Source organism: Podarcis vaucheri, assembly GCF_965113315.1.
Source record: "Podarcis vaucheri genome assembly, chromosome: 2".
In the NCBI taxonomy this organism is placed as follows: domain Eukaryota; kingdom Metazoa; phylum Chordata; class Lepidosauria; order Squamata; family Lacertidae; genus Podarcis; species Podarcis vaucheri.
The window spans coordinates 129,136,864-129,153,762 of record NC_138760.1 but is presented as its reverse complement, the minus strand read 5'-3'; the positions used below and the strand labels follow the sequence as shown (position 1 = coordinate 129,153,762).

The 16,899-nt window shown below is 47.6% G+C and overlaps 1 protein-coding gene across 1 annotated transcript; it reads left to right on the top strand.

The window, feature by feature from the left end:
• Positions 1-1,218: 1,218 nt before the first annotated feature.
• LOC309527416 (uncharacterized protein) lies at positions 1,219-8,811 on the top strand. The gene is made up of 5 exons (XM_082214267.1): positions 1,219-1,346; positions 3,824-3,990; positions 5,439-5,583; positions 6,083-6,148; positions 7,153-8,811. The coding sequence occupies exons 1-5, from the start codon at positions 1,307-1,309 to the stop codon at positions 7,818-7,820; spliced, it is 1,086 nt and encodes a 361-aa protein (XP_082070393.1). The 5' UTR covers positions 1,219-1,306; the 3' UTR covers positions 7,821-8,811.
• Positions 8,812-16,899: the final 8,088 nt, after the last annotated feature.

The following is a 16,899-nucleotide window of genomic DNA, read 5'->3' as shown; positions in this document are numbered from 1 at the left end:
ATGAATTTCTGAAGTTTCCCCAGTGAGCCAGTACATAAGTACATTTATCAGTGAATTCTTACATTTGGTATTGTGCAGCAGAGACCCTTTGAATAGACAGGAAGAAACTGCGACGAAGTGTCTTGTGGGGACTAATCACAAAAGTCACAAAAGTGATTGTGCTGGTTTTGGTAGTGGGCTGCATGTGCATGATATCTGACGGAGGAGCAACCACCATCCCCTCCCGGATCACACTTCAAAATGACCTTGACAGATTAGAGAACTGGGCCAAAACAAACAAGATGAATTTTAACAGGGAGAAATGTAAAGTATTGCACTTGGGCAAAAAAAATGAGAGGCACAAATACAAGATGGGGGACACCTGGCTTGAGAGCAGTACATGTGAAAAGGATCTAGGAGTCTTGGTTGACCACAAACTTGACATGAGCCAACAGTGTGACGCGGCAGCTAAAAAAGCCAATGCAATTCTGGGCTGCATCAGTAGGAGTATAGCATCTAGATCCAGGGAAGTAATAGTGCCACTGTATTCTGCTCTGGTCAGACCTCACCTGAAGTACTGTGTCCAGCTCTGGGCACCACAATTCAAGAAGGACACTGACAAACTGGAACGTGTCCAGAGGAGGGCAACCAAAATGGTCAAAGGCCTGGAAACGATGCCTTATGAGGAACGGCTAAGGGAGCTGGGCATGTTTAGCCTGGAGAAGAGGAGGTTAAGGGGTGATATGATAGCCATGTTCAAATAGATAAAAGGATGTCACATAGAGGAGGGAGAAAGGTTGTTTTCTGCTGCTCCAGAGAAGCGGACACGGAGCAATGGATCCAAACTACAAGAAAGAAGATTCCACCTAAACATTAGGAAGAACTTCCTGACAGTAAGAGCTGTTCGACAGTGGAATTTGCTGCCAAGGAGTGTGGTGGAGTCTCCTACTTTGGAGGTCTTTAAGCAGAGGCTTGACAACCATATGTCAGGAGTGCTCTGATGGTGTTTCCTGCTTGGCAGGGGGTTGGACTCGATGGCCCTTGTGGTCTCTTCCAACTCTAGGATTCCCCAACCTATACATAAATTCCTGCAACAGCGTCAGATCTTCAGTTTGCCCGTGGGGGCGCGCATGCGTAAAACTCCCAAGGCTTGCGAAGGGGGGGGGGCAGGTCCTGCCACTCAAGTCTTCCGATTTGGGGCAAAGGCACCCAGCCCTGCTTCCTAGAGAGGCAGGATGTATGAGTCTACAAGCGAGGGAGGCGGAGGAAGGAGAGAGAGAGATTGAGATTGCTGAAGGGGCGGGACGCCATCCCTAACTCGGCCTGGATGGAGAGAAAGGAGCTTGGAGCAGGCAAAGGAGAAAGGGGTGCGCAAGGAGGAAGGGGGGGGGGAGGGAGGGTTTGCTTTTGGAGGAGGGTTCAAAGGAGCCCCACCCCCAGCTTCCCTGCTTAGGAACCCCCTGATAGAGCAGCGTGGGAAGAGGCGCATCCGCGCAGCCCACTTGCGACGCGCGCAGTAAAAGCGCGCCGCGGTTCCCAGCGCAAGATCCACCGCGATCCAGTATCAACGCTGTAGTTCTAGGCTATAATAATAATAATAATAATAATTTTTTATTTATACCCCGCCCTCCCCAGCCAAGGCCGGGCTCAGAGCGGCTTACAAGCAAGAATAAAAACGAGATGAATGATTACAACTTAAAAACAAAAATAAAATACAACTTTAAAATAATGGAATATTAAAATGTAGCCTCATCGCAGGAGGAGAAGGAAAAGAAAAAAGAAAATGGGGGGGGGAGGGAATAAAATTGGCTCCAAGCCAAAGGCCAGGCGGAACAACTCTGTCTTACAGGCCCTGCGGAAAGAAATCAGATCCTGCAGGTCTCATGAGACAGAGCGTTCCACCAAGTCGGGGCCAGTGCTGAAAAGGCCCTGGCTCTGGTTGAAGCCAATCTAACTTCCTTAGGGCCTGGGACCACTGGGGTGTTGTTATTTATGGACCTTGAGGCTCTCCGTGGGGCATACCAGGCGAGGCGGTCCCGTAGGTACGAGGGTCCTAGGCCGTGAAGGGCTTTAAAGGTCAAAAGCAGCACCTTAAATCTGACCCTGTACTCCACCGGGAGCCAGTGCAGAGTGGGGGGTTGCTGCGGGGAAGACGCCCTTTCTTGGGAAAGAGGGGGAAACGCGAGGGGAAAAACTCCCTTTCTCCGCCCAGCAGGTGCATGCAGGCAGTTTGCAGACTTCTTTTGAAATATCTCATGGGCTGTCACATGGAAGAGGGAACCAGCTTGTTTTCTTCTGCACCGGGAGGGTAGGACGAGAACCAGTGGCTTCAGGTTACATGAAAGGAGAATCCCACTAAACATTTGGAAAACCTTTCCAACAGTAAGAGCTGTTTGACAGTACAGTGGACGCTCAGGTTGTGAACGTGATCCGTGCGGGAGGCACGTTCGCAACCCACTGTGCACACGCGGGTCGTGATTCGGTGCTTCTGCGCATGCGCAAAGTGCGATTTAGTGTTTCTGCGCATGCGCGAGCACTGAAACCCGGAAGTAACCCGTTCTGGTACTTCCGGGTTCGGCGTGGTGCGCAACCCGAAAATGCACAACCTGTAGCATCTGTAACCCCAAGGTATGACTGTAGAATAGAGTCCTTCTGTAGGTGGTGGCCTCTCCTTCCTTGGAGGTTTTTAAGCAGAGGTTGGATGGCTATTTGTCATGCATGCTTTAGCTGAGATTCCTGCATTGCAGCGGGTTGGACTAGATGACCCTTAGGTCCCCTTCCAACTCTAAGATTCTGTGATTCTCCAGCTGCAAAGTGGTCACCCGACTGCCTTGTCTTCAGCGCAGGGTCTTCCGATCCACCCCCATTTGGCTCAGGGGACATAGCCTTGGAGGGGAAGTTATATGGCGAGAGGCGGGGCTGGGATTTGCCTTACTGTTTTTTACAAGGCCGACTCAGAATCCAAAACCCAGTCACTTGTTCGTTCATTGAATTCATTTCCTACCTTTTTCTCCAAGGAACTGAAGGTGATGTAAGTGGTTCTCCTTCCCAGTGCAGGTGCCAGGCTATTTTGTGTCCTGGCAATGCTAACTATCAAAGCAGTTTACCTATGGGACCACCTCTCCTAGTATGCCCTGCGGAGGACCGTAAGGTCCACAATTGACAACATTTTGGAGGTCACAAGGTGGTTAGATTGGTCTCAACTAGGACCAGGGCCTTTTCACTACTGGCCCCGACTTGGTGGAACGCACTGACACAAGAGACTAGGGCCCTGCGGAGGTTGACATCTTTCCGCAGGGCCTGCAAGACAGAGCTGTTCCGCATGGCCTTTGGTTTGGACTCAGTCTGACTCTCACGTTTCCCTCCCCTTATGGTTTTGATCTATGGGCTACTTTTAAAATGAGGCTGCATTTTAAAATGCATTTTAACCTGTATTTTAAATTGCCCCCCCCCATTATGTTTTTACTGTAATTTTACTGGTGTTAGCCACCCTGAGCCCGGCACCGGTCGGGTAGGGCGGGGTATAAATAAAATTTATTATTATTATCAGTTATAATACAACAAACAAACATATAAACAAACAAATGAAAAGAGACCACCAGCTGAGTACTGATGGAACTCGTCATTCACAGATCATACGTTGATCAGCGTTTCCCAGACTTGGGTCTCCAGCTGGGACTACAATTCCCATCATCCCTAACCACTGGTCTTCCTAGCTAGGGGTAATGGGAGTTGTAGTCCAAAAAAACAGCTGGAGACCCAAGTTTGGGAAACACTGACGTAGAGGGGGGAAACAAAATTATGAAGGATGGAATCCTCCTCACTCCCTGTCTCTCCTTTGCAGGCATTTGCAAGCTACACCCTATTTTAAAGGACATCTTCACAACAGCTCCAGGTGTCCCAGGAGTGGTCCAGTTTAGGCCTCTTCTTTCATCTCCTCCTGGCAGCACAATGGCTTCTGGGACACCGTCTGTAGAAGGAGCAGAAAGAACTGCCAGGCAACCATCCCAGGTAAGGAAAGGATTGTTTTGGGAGAGGCAAGAGTGGATTGAGTCTCTGTGGGCTGAGTGGGGAGGGGCTCTGAAAGAATATGTCTTTTTAAAATAATAATAAAAAAATCTTTATTGAAAGTTCATAAAGTACATAATTATATGTGCACTGAACATGTTGAGACGTAAACAAAAAGAGAAACAGAACCGGTGCAGAAGGATAAATAAAGGGGGGAGGGGGGAACCCAAAACTGCATACTTTGCAAGGTAGGTATTGTACTTCACCAGATCATTTGCAAGAATGGATTCCAAATATCATCGAATTTGTCCATGGCAAGTCTGCATTTATTGTATGCAAGTTGTTTGTATGTTGCGAGTTTGTATAAGTCTTCAATCCAGTCGTAGAAGGGAGCCGCATTTTTATTTTTCAAATTCATCAGTACAGTGGTACCTCGAGTTAAGAATTTAATTCGTTCTGGTGGTCCGTTCTTAACCTGAAACTGTTCTTAAACTGAGGTATCACTTTAGCTAATGGGGCCTCCCGCTGCCGCCGTGTCGCTAGAGCACGATTTCTGTTCTCATCCTGAAGCAAAGTTCTTAACCCAAGGTACTATTTCTGGGTTAGTGGAGTCTGTAACCTGAAGCATCTGTAACCCGAGGTACCACTGCATCAGTCTTTTTGCTGTGGTAAGGGCATGGGGAGTCCACTCGTATTGTCCTTTTGTAAGGTTCCATTTGCTGGATATATAATTATATATAATATAACACACACACACTATAATAATGCCTTGTTGTCTCCATGGGAGCCAGTGTGGTGTAGTGGTTAAGAGCGGTAGACTCGTGATCTGGGGAACCGGGTTCGCCTCCCCGCTCCTCCACCTGCAGCTGCTGGGTGACCTTGGGCCAGTCACACTTCTCTGAAGTCTCTCAGCCCCACTCACCTCACAGAGTGTTTGTTGGGGGGGGGGGAGAAAGGAGAATGTTAGCCACTATCACTATCCTTCGAGTAGTTATAAAGCGGGATATCACATCCAAACTCCTCCTCCTCCTCCTCCTCCTCCTCTTCTTCTTCTTCTTCTTCCTCCTCCTCCACGTTTGGCCTTATATCAGAACATCCTACCAGATGGGGCAAGGGCCCCTCTGGTCAAGCACCCTGTCCCCCCAGATGCCACCCAGATTCCTGTGGGAAGCCCTCCAAGTGAGACCTGAGTCCAATAGCCCTCTCCCCTCTTGTGGTTCCCAGCAGGTATAACTGCTTCGAGTTTTGGAAGCCGACGATAGCTGTCCTGGCTAGTAGCCACTGATAGCTTTTTCCTCACCGTGAATTTGTCAAGTCCTCTTTTTGAGCCACCCATCTTGGTGGCCATCACTGAAAGATCTCAAAGGGACAGCATCCAACCGCTGTGTTGCCCTTGCCTATCAGGAGGATGATGCATGGTGAACCTGTTACCGTATTTTTTCTACTTCCAGGGCCTGATGACCTTCCGGGCTCTCTTGACCTTCGAGGAGGTGGCTGTGTTTTTCACGGAGGAGGAGTGGTCTCTGCTGGATCCAGGCCAAAGGGCTTTGCACAGGGAAGTCATGGAGGACAATTATGAGACGGTGGCCTCGCTTGGTAAGGACACTTTTCTTTCTTATAACAATAACAATAATTTATTGGCTGGTTTCCAATAATAGGGAACCAGGCGGAGGGCCTTCTCGGTAGTGGCTCCTGCCCTGTGGAATGCCCTCCCACCAGATGTCAAAGAGAACAACAACTACCAGACTTTTAGAAGACATCTGAAGGCAGCCCTGTTTAGGGAAGCGTTTAATGTTTAATAGGTTATTGTATTTTAGTGTTCTGCTGGAAGCCACCCAGAGTGGCTGGGGAAACCCAGCCAGATGAGCAGGGTATAAATAATAATAAATTATTATTATTATTATTATTATTATTATTCCACAGCATCATTCCAAAGTGATCTTGCTGGGACACAGGACACAGACGTGTTCTATTCACTTCATGCAGGAGTCACAAAATCAAAATAATACCTTTTATTAGCTTTTAAAAGGCTCGATTTTGAATTGTTGAGTATTATGTGACCAAACCTAAGCCACCTTCTCTGATTCCTTGACAGAGTCAGACCTCAATTCCTGTTGGAAAGGAGAAGATCTGTTGGGAAGGAGACGAGAGACATCATCAGGTAGGAATTAACTTTGTCTGGGAGCCATCTTCATAATTTACTCACCTGTCTGCTGCTTTGAAAGCAGTTTCTAAACAATTTCAGGGCCCTGGCGACATGTTTTGCATGTATGTAGATGGTCTTAGGTTTAATCCCTGGAATTTTGTGACTGCAACTAAAGTCATTGGAATCATAGAGCAGGTAGTGATCTTCCCAGTTTGGCTTCTTTCCCAGCTTTCCTAGACGTCTGTTCTCCTCCTTATTCTTGTAGAAATGTATATACCACTGTTGTTACAAAGGAGAAGATACCATGCACATGTGCTATATGGACCAGAAAGGAATAAGAGTTTGTGTGGGATTCTGGAATGTTCAAAAGGTGACCTTGATTTCAGCAGTTCAGTCAGAGGGGGCAATCACAGAGATGCAAAAAATCTGAGAAACACCTAATTGGGCTCAGTCTGTGATTGTTTCTGCCTTGAAATTAAATGTGATTCTTCTTAAAAGCAAGGTACCATAAAATAAAGGCACCACTTTACAAATACCGGTTTTTTCACTCTATAACACGCACCCGACCATAACACGCACGTAGTTTTTAGAGGAGGAAAATCCGTAGGCATGCCACCTGTAGGCATTCCCTCCATAACACGCACAGACATTTCCCCTTACTTTCTAGGAGGAAAAAAGTGAGTGATGTGGTGCAAAAAATACGGTACTAATAGTATTAAAACATATTGAAGAACTGTTATCAATAAACTTATTATTCCAGTGCATTACAAAGAATACCCATATTCCTGTGTCTTACCAGGTTGAATTATGTGTACCCGTCTATAATAAGCTAATATAATCATTGGTATTATTGACCAGATCTTATCAAACTATTCATATACAATAGGAGATGTACTTTCCCCCTAGTTCTTGGGAACAAGTTTTCTGTTTTGCTGATTTAAATAAAAGCATTAAATTTTTAAAGGATGAAAAAGAATAGAGATATAACATGCTTTCTCCTTTCCTTCTGCACTCTGCAGGTGATGTACAAAACAACGAGCTATGTAGGGAACCACATATGGAGTCGTCGGCAGCAGCCAAGCCTGAAGTTGGAAAAGAGATGCTTGGAAATCACAAGGGACCCAGAATGCCTGAAAAAAGAACATACACTGTGATGAAATCATTTACATGTCTGGAGTGTGGAAAGAGCTTCAGTCTGAGCTGTAACCTTATTACACATCAGAAAACCCACGCAAAGGAGAAACCATTTAAATGCAGGGAGTGTGGAAAGTGCTTTAATAGGAGAAGCAGCCTTTGCAGACATTTGAGAACCCACACAGGAGAGAAACCATTTGAATGCATGGAGTGCGGAATGAAATTTAGAGCAAACAGTAACCTTACTGAACATCAAACGATCCACACAGGGGAGAAACGGTATCAGTGCATGGAATGTGGAATGAGATTTAGAGTGAGCAGTAATCTTACTACACATCAGAGGACGCACACCGGGGAGAAGCCGTTTAAATGCATGGAGTGCGGAAAGAGCTTTACACAGAGCAGTAAACTTACTGTACATCAAAGAAAACACTCAGGGGAGAAGCCATTTAAATGTGTGAAGTGCGGAAAGAGCTTTACACAGAGCGGTAGCCTTAGTAAACATCAAAGAACCCACACACGGGAGAAAACGTTTGAATGCATGGAGTGTTGAGCACACCTGAGTCTTGAGTAGTCGCCGTACTCGTCATAAAAGAACTCGCAGAGGGGAGAAACCATTTCAATGCAGGGAGTGTGGAAAGAGCCTTTGAGTGAGCAGTAAGCTTACGTCACATTGAAGTACACCCACACAGGGGTGAAGCCATATAAATGCAGAGAGTGCAGAAAGACCTTTGGCAGAGTAGTCGCCTCATTCACCATCAAGGAATCTACACCGGGGAGAAACCATTTAAATGCATGGAATGTGGAATCTGTTGGAGTAGTCAGCTTACTTATCAGAGAATCTACATGGACGGGCCTCTGGGGAAAGCTGTAGCCCTGGAGAAAATCTCTGATTAAGACCTTAAGGGATTCACTGCCTGTTGTGGTACACAGTCCTGAGATTCCTATGGAATTCTGTTATTCCAAGTAAAAGGAACAAGACGTTGGTTTGAAGAAATCCTGCTTATGGCTGCTTTGCATAGGCACACACCCAACACTCATTAAAGCCTCTTTAACAGCCTAGTCCCCTACACAACCCAGGAATCATCCATAATCTATAACCGTGGTTCTCAAGCTCCTGTCTTCAAGGGCTATCTTCAGTGACTGAGAAACTGCTGAGTCTATTTCTGGACCACTTAATGATTGTTCTGAAGTTTAGCAATCATAAGGTACTGTTCTAGATGCTGTACAGTGGTACCTCGGGTTAAGAACTTAATTCGTTCTGGAGGTCCGTTCTTAACCTGAAACTGTTCTTAACCTGAGGTACCATTTTACCTAATGGGGGCCTCCTGCTGCTGCCGCCACGCCGCCGCTGCGCGATTTCTGTTCTCATCCTGAAGCAAAGTTCTTAACCCGAGGTACTATTTCTGGGTTAGCAGAGTCTGTAACCTGAAGTGACTGTAACCTGAAGCATCTGTAACCCAAGGTACCACTGTATAGGGAATTCAAATTTCAAACCAACAAAATTCAGTGACGAATAAAGCAATAAAGGTCCTCTTAAAAAATCAGTGTCGAGAATATGAAAAATATAATCAAAACACATTAGAAGTCTTTAATGTGATAGTTCCGCCGCACATTCTGTGGTCCACAATCCTTGGTTTGGGAACCCCTGATCTATTCCTAGTTTTCACCTCAACTTACTATTGGACTCCATATTTCAGCACAGGAGCTTATAAGATTTGGAAGGCTGGAAACAAGTTTCCAAGGATGAACTTTTTGAATGAACTTGGACTAGTCCATTCTTGATAAGGATGAACTGGAACTAGTTCTTGTTCCTTTTTTAAATGGGCTTTCCAAGCACTGGTCCCATAAATCCCATAGAAGCAGCTTCCCTTAGCATAGTGGCTTGGAACAGGGAGGGGAAGTTCTGCTAGATATCAAGGCCTGTCCCTCTCCCCCCCTTTTTTCTGGATTTCCTGCTCAAGATCCGTATGTCCTCTTTTTCCTTGTTTATTGTGTGTGTTTTTTTTTAATGCTGTGTGCTTTCATACTACCGGTACCTTAAGTAGGATGCTATCGAAGCACCTCAGTCTGTCCCCATTTGCCTTTAACGAGAGAAGCTCCAAGTCAGAATTCAATGGAAGTTGAACTGTGTACAAGGGGTGGACCCTTTTATGTTCACCTACTGGGCAAAACATTGGGTCCTGATCCGCAGCCTGCCTGCTTCATCAGATCCTTTCCACTTGGTGACATGACCTTATTTTCAATGATTTGGTTCACATTCCATCTCGTTTGTTACCATTTTGGCAGACCTAGTTCCCCATTCTTACAGATTGCAGGGTGGCATTTTTATGTGTTAGTTGTAGCTCGCCTCTGGGGTGTTTTTTTGGGGGGGGTAGGTGGGGGGCAGCCACATGTTATGTAAAACAAGGCGTACCGTGTTACATAATGGAGAGCCATTGCTCATCAATGGAAAAGAAAGCAGTGGTTTTCTTTGGCTTGAACCTCTGTAGGGGGAAAACCCAATAGCTTTGCCACGGTGAATTCTACGGCTGGGCCACAGTGGGGCAAAATGTGGAGGGGGGTACAAAGATGGCTGCTTGGGATGTGACAAGACACGCTTCCTCCTGAAGTGGTATTTCCTAATTCAGAACTGAATTTTTGGTAGCAAGTGAAATACAAGTGGATGCTGTTAGAGACTTCAGAATACAGACCAGAATGGAAAAAAATCCAGGCAGCAATATTTTAATTACAAAAGTTTTATTGACTTTGGTTTATTTGTCAGACAAGCAAAGCAAAGGGGTGCATTCAGCTGCCAAAATGAGAGAAAATGCCCCCGAACACCAGGGGCAAACAGTTTTTATCCCCTTAGGCAAAACAATGGTTCAACCCTTGACCCAGCCCTCAAACATTCCCCTTTATGCATATTCATTGAAGCTCAACCAATTAAATAATTGATGTTGGTCTTTCGGTTCCAGACTGCATTATACACTAGGTGGCGCTGCGAGTTTAAAATCTTTCTGACCCCTTTTACTGGTTCCAGTAAATGCTCCTTGACCCCCTCCTCTTTTGTGGTTTTAACAGGTTGCTCGGCTTAGAACCTTGTGGTGGGCTAGACATCCTGGGCAAACGAACAGTTTCTCAGAACAGCTCCAAAATCCCCTGACCGCATCCTCTTGCAAACTCGCTGTGTTGCAAAAATATTGTTTATGCAAGCAGGGGCAAGCAGGGGAGAGAGAAATGTCTTTTTTAGATTTTGGCTCCAGCCTGGCTCTCCAAAGTGGACCCAGGTGGACCCCTGGTCCTCACTCCTTCATTTTCCCCCCTTTCCATCATGAAAATGCCGACCGATTATGGTTCTGCATTTTCATTTTGATGGACCTATAGGTACCACATCATAGAGAGCCAGGACATGCGTACATGTAGCTGCAGTGACCAATGGCGGAACGGTTAAGTGGCAGTGGGAGGAGTGGTAGTCCACTCGCGGCATCTGTTGGGGTGACTTATTGGCAGAATGGGTTACCACTTCAGCCACTTGTAAACACCTCGTGTAGGGGTTATGGACGCCCCACTCAGTCATTAGACGGGAAAAGTTGGCAGGGGAGACCAGGGAACTCTTTCCCGCTTTGGCCAATGCCAGCAAAAATACAGGAGTATCCAGAGAAGTAGGGCAGTACATACCACGCCTACCCACCAACCCCAATATTTCCATAGTTCCTCCCACCAATACTCGGGGGCCATTCCTAATGTTCTTTTACTGCTGAAGGGCCCACTGATATTCGTATTCAATTATTCGCTGGGCCTCAGGGGTGACTCTCCACCTTTTTGCTGAGGCACCCACTATATGGAGCAATTTCCCTAGAATCCCTTGTGGGTGGACTGGGCCCTCGTGTTGTCTCCTCAAGAGATTATACCCAAAAGGGGCTTCCCCCTCTTCATATATCACCATGCACCCACAAGAATACCCTGCCACATTCAAGGGTATTAGGTGTGGAGTTACCAGGCCCAGTAGTTCAGGTAGTATTCTGGGATTTTGGGAGGCTTGAGCCACCACGACAACCACAGGTGGGGCTGCAGAACTTACAGGCACCTGTTCAGTAATTTTAATGTGCACCTGATTATCAAATGGGGTTGGTACAGTGCTCTACCCTGCAACCAGCAGGCTATTCTCCCACAACTACAAGAGCGGTCTAGAACTCGATAGATTTCGACCAATCCTGCAGCTCCCCGGAGGAGCCACATCCAAGTGCGCTGGGCAATGCAGTGAATAAAGAGCCACAGTGGGAGAGTGGGATGCTGTACTGCGGCCTCCCTATTGAACCCTCGTTCCCAAGAGCCTACGAGTATGCCGTCTCCTACCACCGGCAAGACAAACCAGTCATAGCAGAGGTCAGCAGGCCAATAGGGTTGGTATGGTTCGGTAGGGTCAGGGCAATAAGACATTAGCAAGTCAATAAAGAAAATAAGAGAGAAAAGAGAAAGTCTTTGTAACTGTCCTTGTGATGATTAGTCGCAGGATCTCGTTGCCCGTGGCCTAACGCTTTTTCCCTGGTAGCGTCAGACACAAGGTGATGATCAACTTCAGAGGGTCAGCAGGATTTCTCTTGCAAGTCCAGACACCCTTCTTCAGATGCGTGTGATGTACCCAGGGGATCACCTCGACTACTTTCACTGCAGTTGGGGATGAGGGGGTCGCCAGACGCTGTCACCCAGAGGAACTGGTGAACCGGCTCAGCGAGACTGCCGCGGGACTGCAGGTGTACGCTCGAGGGAATACCTGGAAAGGAAGCAAACACACACACACAACAAACACAGGGATTGCACTTGTTCTTGGGTGATGTGATCTCCCATCTGCCCCAAACTGGCGGGGATGTCTCGGACGAAAGGGGTTGGCCTGCCATATAGAAGTTCAAAGGGTGATAGTCTCAGTCTCTTGGTTGGCGCACAGGGCACAGTTTTGGGATATAGCAGCAGTTAGTTATAGCAGCAGTTAGTTGAGATAGAATATTCTCCCAAGGTGTGCTTTAGCAGCTGGGCCTCCCAAATGGGTGGACTCGTGGTAATTCTTTACAATTGTGCTGGCCAGATGTTGGGGCACAAAAACACGGCTGTCTGGTCCTTCCTGGAGCGTTGCTCCTTCTTGGCTGGTCCACTGCTGTTCATCAAGGGTGTAACGTGGTTCCACATCGTCTGGAGTGAGTTCTGGGATTATTCTTTTGGCATAGCAGGCATTTCCTGGAAATCTGGGCCGCCAGTTGATAAAGGTTGGCTATATAGACATACTTCTCCAGCTGCTTGGTTGTGGCATCTGGCCTCATGTGGGTGGATACATAGTATCTGGTTTGTCAGCAGTGCTCAAGATCCCTTCTGGGACCACTGTTCCAATAACTGAGGCGGGGCCGGTTCCCGGGCTGCTTCCTTGGCCACTCTGTCTGCCAATCGATTTCCTCTGGCCACTTCTCCTGGTCCAGTCTTGTGTCCATAACCTCAATGCAATCGTGCGTCTGCTCCTCACCTTCTCCTACCGGCAACAGGGTAGCTGGGTTGAGGGCGGTGGTGACCACTGGTGGAGGTTTCAGGGCTGCCTCACAAGCTGCATTATCTGCTTTCCGGTTGCCTCTGGTGACCATGTCCCAACCTCTATCATGGCCTTTGCAGTGCATTACAGCAATCTCTTTGGGGGCCCATACAGTTTCTAGTAACGTCTCAACTTCTGGAACGTATTTCAGAGCTTTCCCGTGGGCTCCACTCAAGCCCCGCTCTTTCCATAGGGCGCCATGCGCATGCAGGGTTAAGAAGGCATATTTAGAATCAATATAGATGTTAGCCTTGCATCCAGCTGCCAATTGCATGGCAATGCCTTTCGCTGTTGGACTTCACCTCAGAGGACAAATAACTCTTGGAGACTTTGGCCTCCTCAGAACTCTTGGAATGGCTTGCCTGGCCTGCACCCCCACTTTTGGGTGCTCCATTGCCTGAGGAACAGCTTGCAACTGCCTTTTCAGCCTTTCTCCAACACACAGTGCATCACACAGATGCGTTGAACCGTAGAAACAACTTCCCAAAGCAGCCTCAGCCCCCTCTGGGCTTGGTACTCAGCCCCCTCTGGGCTTGGTACTCTTTCTGCAGCCTGACATGCCGTCTTCAATCCCTGCCACGCAACCCAGGGCTTCTCTAGAGCATCAGCCACGTCTCCTTCACAAGCCTCCACTGCTCCTGTAAACTTCTTAATGGGCTGGGCAAAGCCTGTTTCAGCCTGTGTACTTTCCCATAGTTGCTTTTCTGCCAGCCAGTAATACATGCGTTTTGACCAGGCTTCCCAATTGGCTCCATGCAGCCTTTCACAGGGGTAATTCTTATGGCCTTACTGTTGCTGAACAGGCATCTTCCTCCCCCTTGGCCGCGGGTCTCTGAATGGCTACGGCGGACCCCTCGGGTCTCTGGCCTGTGAGCCATTACTGTGCCTAACACTGCTGCCTTTTCTTTCCTCCACTGCTTTTTCTCCCTCTTCTCAGCCTCTCCTCTTTGTTCAAACACCTTCTGGGCGATGGCCATGATCTGAAATCTGGACATGCCCTGGAACCCAGGCTGTTTTTGGATTTTGGTTCTAATGTCCTTTGCACATTGTCCTATGAGGGAGGCATTTACCATTAACTCATGTGCAGGGAGTTCAAAGTCAAAGGGGGTCCAAATTCTGTATGCCTCCATCAGGCGTTCCAAGAAATTCTAAAGCCTGTGTATTAATTCTCCTCCTTTCCTCTGAGGTAAAGAGAGTGCTCAGCAATTGCTGACAATCTGCCCAGGTAGCCTCATGCGCTGCAAATATAGAGGACCGCAAGTCCACAACTGCCTGGGATGGTGGTGAAGGGGACATATTGAAGGGTGAACGGAGGCGCAGGGAGTGGCTTGTCCCAAACTACACGAAGGGGGGGTCAGGACTTCTGCTTCTCCTGCCTCTGCGGTGGACCTGGACCGCTTTATGTGCTCCCCCAATGCTTTGCCTCAAATATTGCAATAAGCTTCTGCACCTTCTCGATACATAGTGGTCAAACTTCTGTATTTGTTCATCCTTTCCCTCAATTCTTTAAGGTTGGGGTATATTTTGTTCAGGATCTGGTCACTGGGCTCTGCCTCGTCTACATCTGGGGTGTCTGGCAGCCCCCCTTTCCTGCTTCGGCTCCTGGGGGCCACATATCGGGGCGGCGGTGGAGCTTTGGGGATATGGGGCTGTCCCTGTCCTCCCAAGGGGGCCACCACGGCACTTGGATCATATGGGGGTGGGGCCAGGACTTTTGCCTCGGATCCCTGGTAAATGGGCTTCTTGAGGCGTTTTCCTGCCTGTGCTCCTTAATTTTGAATTGATCAGTCTTATATTTCTTCAGCCAGGGGGGTGGGGGGTTTCTCTATTATCACGTGAACCTCTAGAACTTCATCCATGTTCACAAACTCATGCAAGTTAAATGGAGAAAGTTCTTCTTCCTCTTTTAGTTTTATGCAGTTTTTTGTGTTTGTTTTTTTTTTTTCATCTGTTCCCTCATCCTTTTTCTGTGGCAACTAACTTGTCAACTGTGGTGGCCACAAAGATGCAGGTCTTCTCTTGAGGTTTCTCTGCCTGAGTCTCAAACCAGGGGTCTGCTGCAGTGTTCTCTGAGACACACCTGAGCACTGAGCCATCCAGCTGGTGCCTGGTTAAGGACAGCAATTAAATTGACCTCCCTGTCTCAGCTATAACTGCTATAGGTCTAAAACCATTTCGTATTACCTAACCATAGACCACCTCTCACTGGTCATCAGAGAAACTAGGGCACTACTGGTGGTTTCCCTGATGTGTTCCAAACTGCCGCTGGTCACATAGATACCCAGCTCTTCCCTAGCTAAGTTCTGGGATTTAGCTTGCCCTCCCTGGTCAAGCTGTACTTACTATAGGGATCAAAACTGTTGGAGGTCTGCAAGGCTCATGTGCTTCCCAGTTCAGTGATGGGCTTTGGAGAAACTAGGAGGCTTGCCTTACTATCAAACTTACAGCTCAGCAGAGAACCCTCCAGCTCTGCCTGGCTGAACTCTTGCCTTCATTGAGGTCCAGAGATCTGAAAGCTTTGTATGCACTCTGGTTCTGTATACTAACTTGGATAACCTAAGGGATCTCTGGAGCGATCCCCTCCATCGCTCCCAAATCTGAATCTGAGTCTGAAACTCTTCTCTAAGTAACTACTCAGCCTCAAAAGATACTCCTTGTTGCCCTGTCCCAGCTAGGGCCTCTATGTTTTTTCCCAGTTCAATGCTGTGTCCAGTCCAGTTCACACATAGTGTGTAAGCGTTCTGGCGTCATCACAACGCCATAGTTTCCGCTGAATCCTTTTTTGAAATTGTTCAGCATGTACTTTAGGGGAGTTATTAGACCTTTTGAGCCACTCCCTCCCATATTTAATATGGCCCTTGTGCAGCGTCCCCAAACACCAAACAAACACACATAAACTTCCCAATTTTCCTCGCCCAGTCAAACTCGCGCTGCTGGGAAGCGCAATACTTATTGGTTCTACCCCAGGGGAATACCCTGGGGTTACACATACACACGCACCAAGTGCCTCTTTCACTGGACGCTGCACCACACAAACTAGCCTCCCGGTTCCCCCCCTTTTTTTCCTTTTTGCCTTCCTTTAAATCCTTAAGCGTGGGTGGGTATCAGGGGCCAATCCTTCCCTTACTGCCACCAAACACGCTTGGGCATGTGATCAGGATGCCCCTTCCCCTTTTTAATTACAAGGGGGTCTCTGTCTTCCTCTGTCCCCAGGGCCCTTTGTCATGTACTCACCAGCCGGCTGGACTCTGCCCTGTCCTGTCAAGCTCGGTCCTTCAATCCATTGCCTTCTCTTCCAGGATCCAGCAGAAGGGTCAAATTGGCTTCGCCCTCCTCCGAAGAAAAGCCTCGGTGGCGCCAGGATAAGCGGCCTATTGGCCCTTCCCCTGTGTCCCGCCTAGAAAAGGACAAGGGAGCTGCCTTCTGGTCTTTTTGAGGACTTAAGGTCCCCATCCGAGTCACGCAAGCACCAGAAATGTTAGAGACTTCAGAATACAGACCAGAATGGAAAAAAATCCAGGCAGCAATATTTTAATTACAAAAGTTTTATTGACTTTGGTTTATTTGTCAGACAAGCAAAGCAAAGGGGTGCATTCAGCTGCCAAAATGAGAGAAAATGCCCCCGAACACCAGGGGCAAACAGTTTTTATCCCCTTAGGCAAAACAATGGTTCAACCCTTGACCCAGCCCTCAAACATTCCCCTTTATGCATATTCATTGAAGCTCAACCAATTAAATAATTGATGTTGGTCTTTCGGTTCCAGACTGCATTATACACTAGGTGGCGCTGCGAGTTTAAAATCTTTCTGACCCCTTTTACTGGTTCCAGTAAATGCTCCTTGACCCCCTCCTCTTTTGTGGTTTTAACAGGTTGCTCGGCTTAGAACCTTGTGGTGGGCTAGACATCCTGGGCAAACGAACAGTTTCTCAGAACAGCTCCAAAATCCCCTGACCGCATCCTCTTGCAAACTCGCTGTGTTGCAAAAATATTGTTTATGCAAGCAGGGGCAAGCAGGGGAGAGAGAAATGTCTTTTTTAGATTTTGGCTCCAGCCTGGCTCTCCAAAGTGGACCCA

What these genes read in the sequence shown, in the direction of transcription:
- LOC309527416 (XM_082214267.1), top strand. Translation starts at nt 1,307, where the DNA reads ATGGAGAGAAAGGAGCTTGGAGCAGGCAAAGGAGAAAGGG. An exon ending in AGCAGGCAAAGGAGAAAGGG is followed by an intron (nt 1,347 to 3,823) that starts GTGCGCAAGGAG and finishes TCTCCTTTGCAG; the next exon opens with GCATTTGCAAGCTACACCCT. An exon ending in GAGACGAGAGACATCATCAG is followed by an intron (nt 6,149 to 7,152) that starts GTAGGAATTAAC and finishes TGCACTCTGCAG; the next exon opens with GTGATGTACAAAACAACGAG.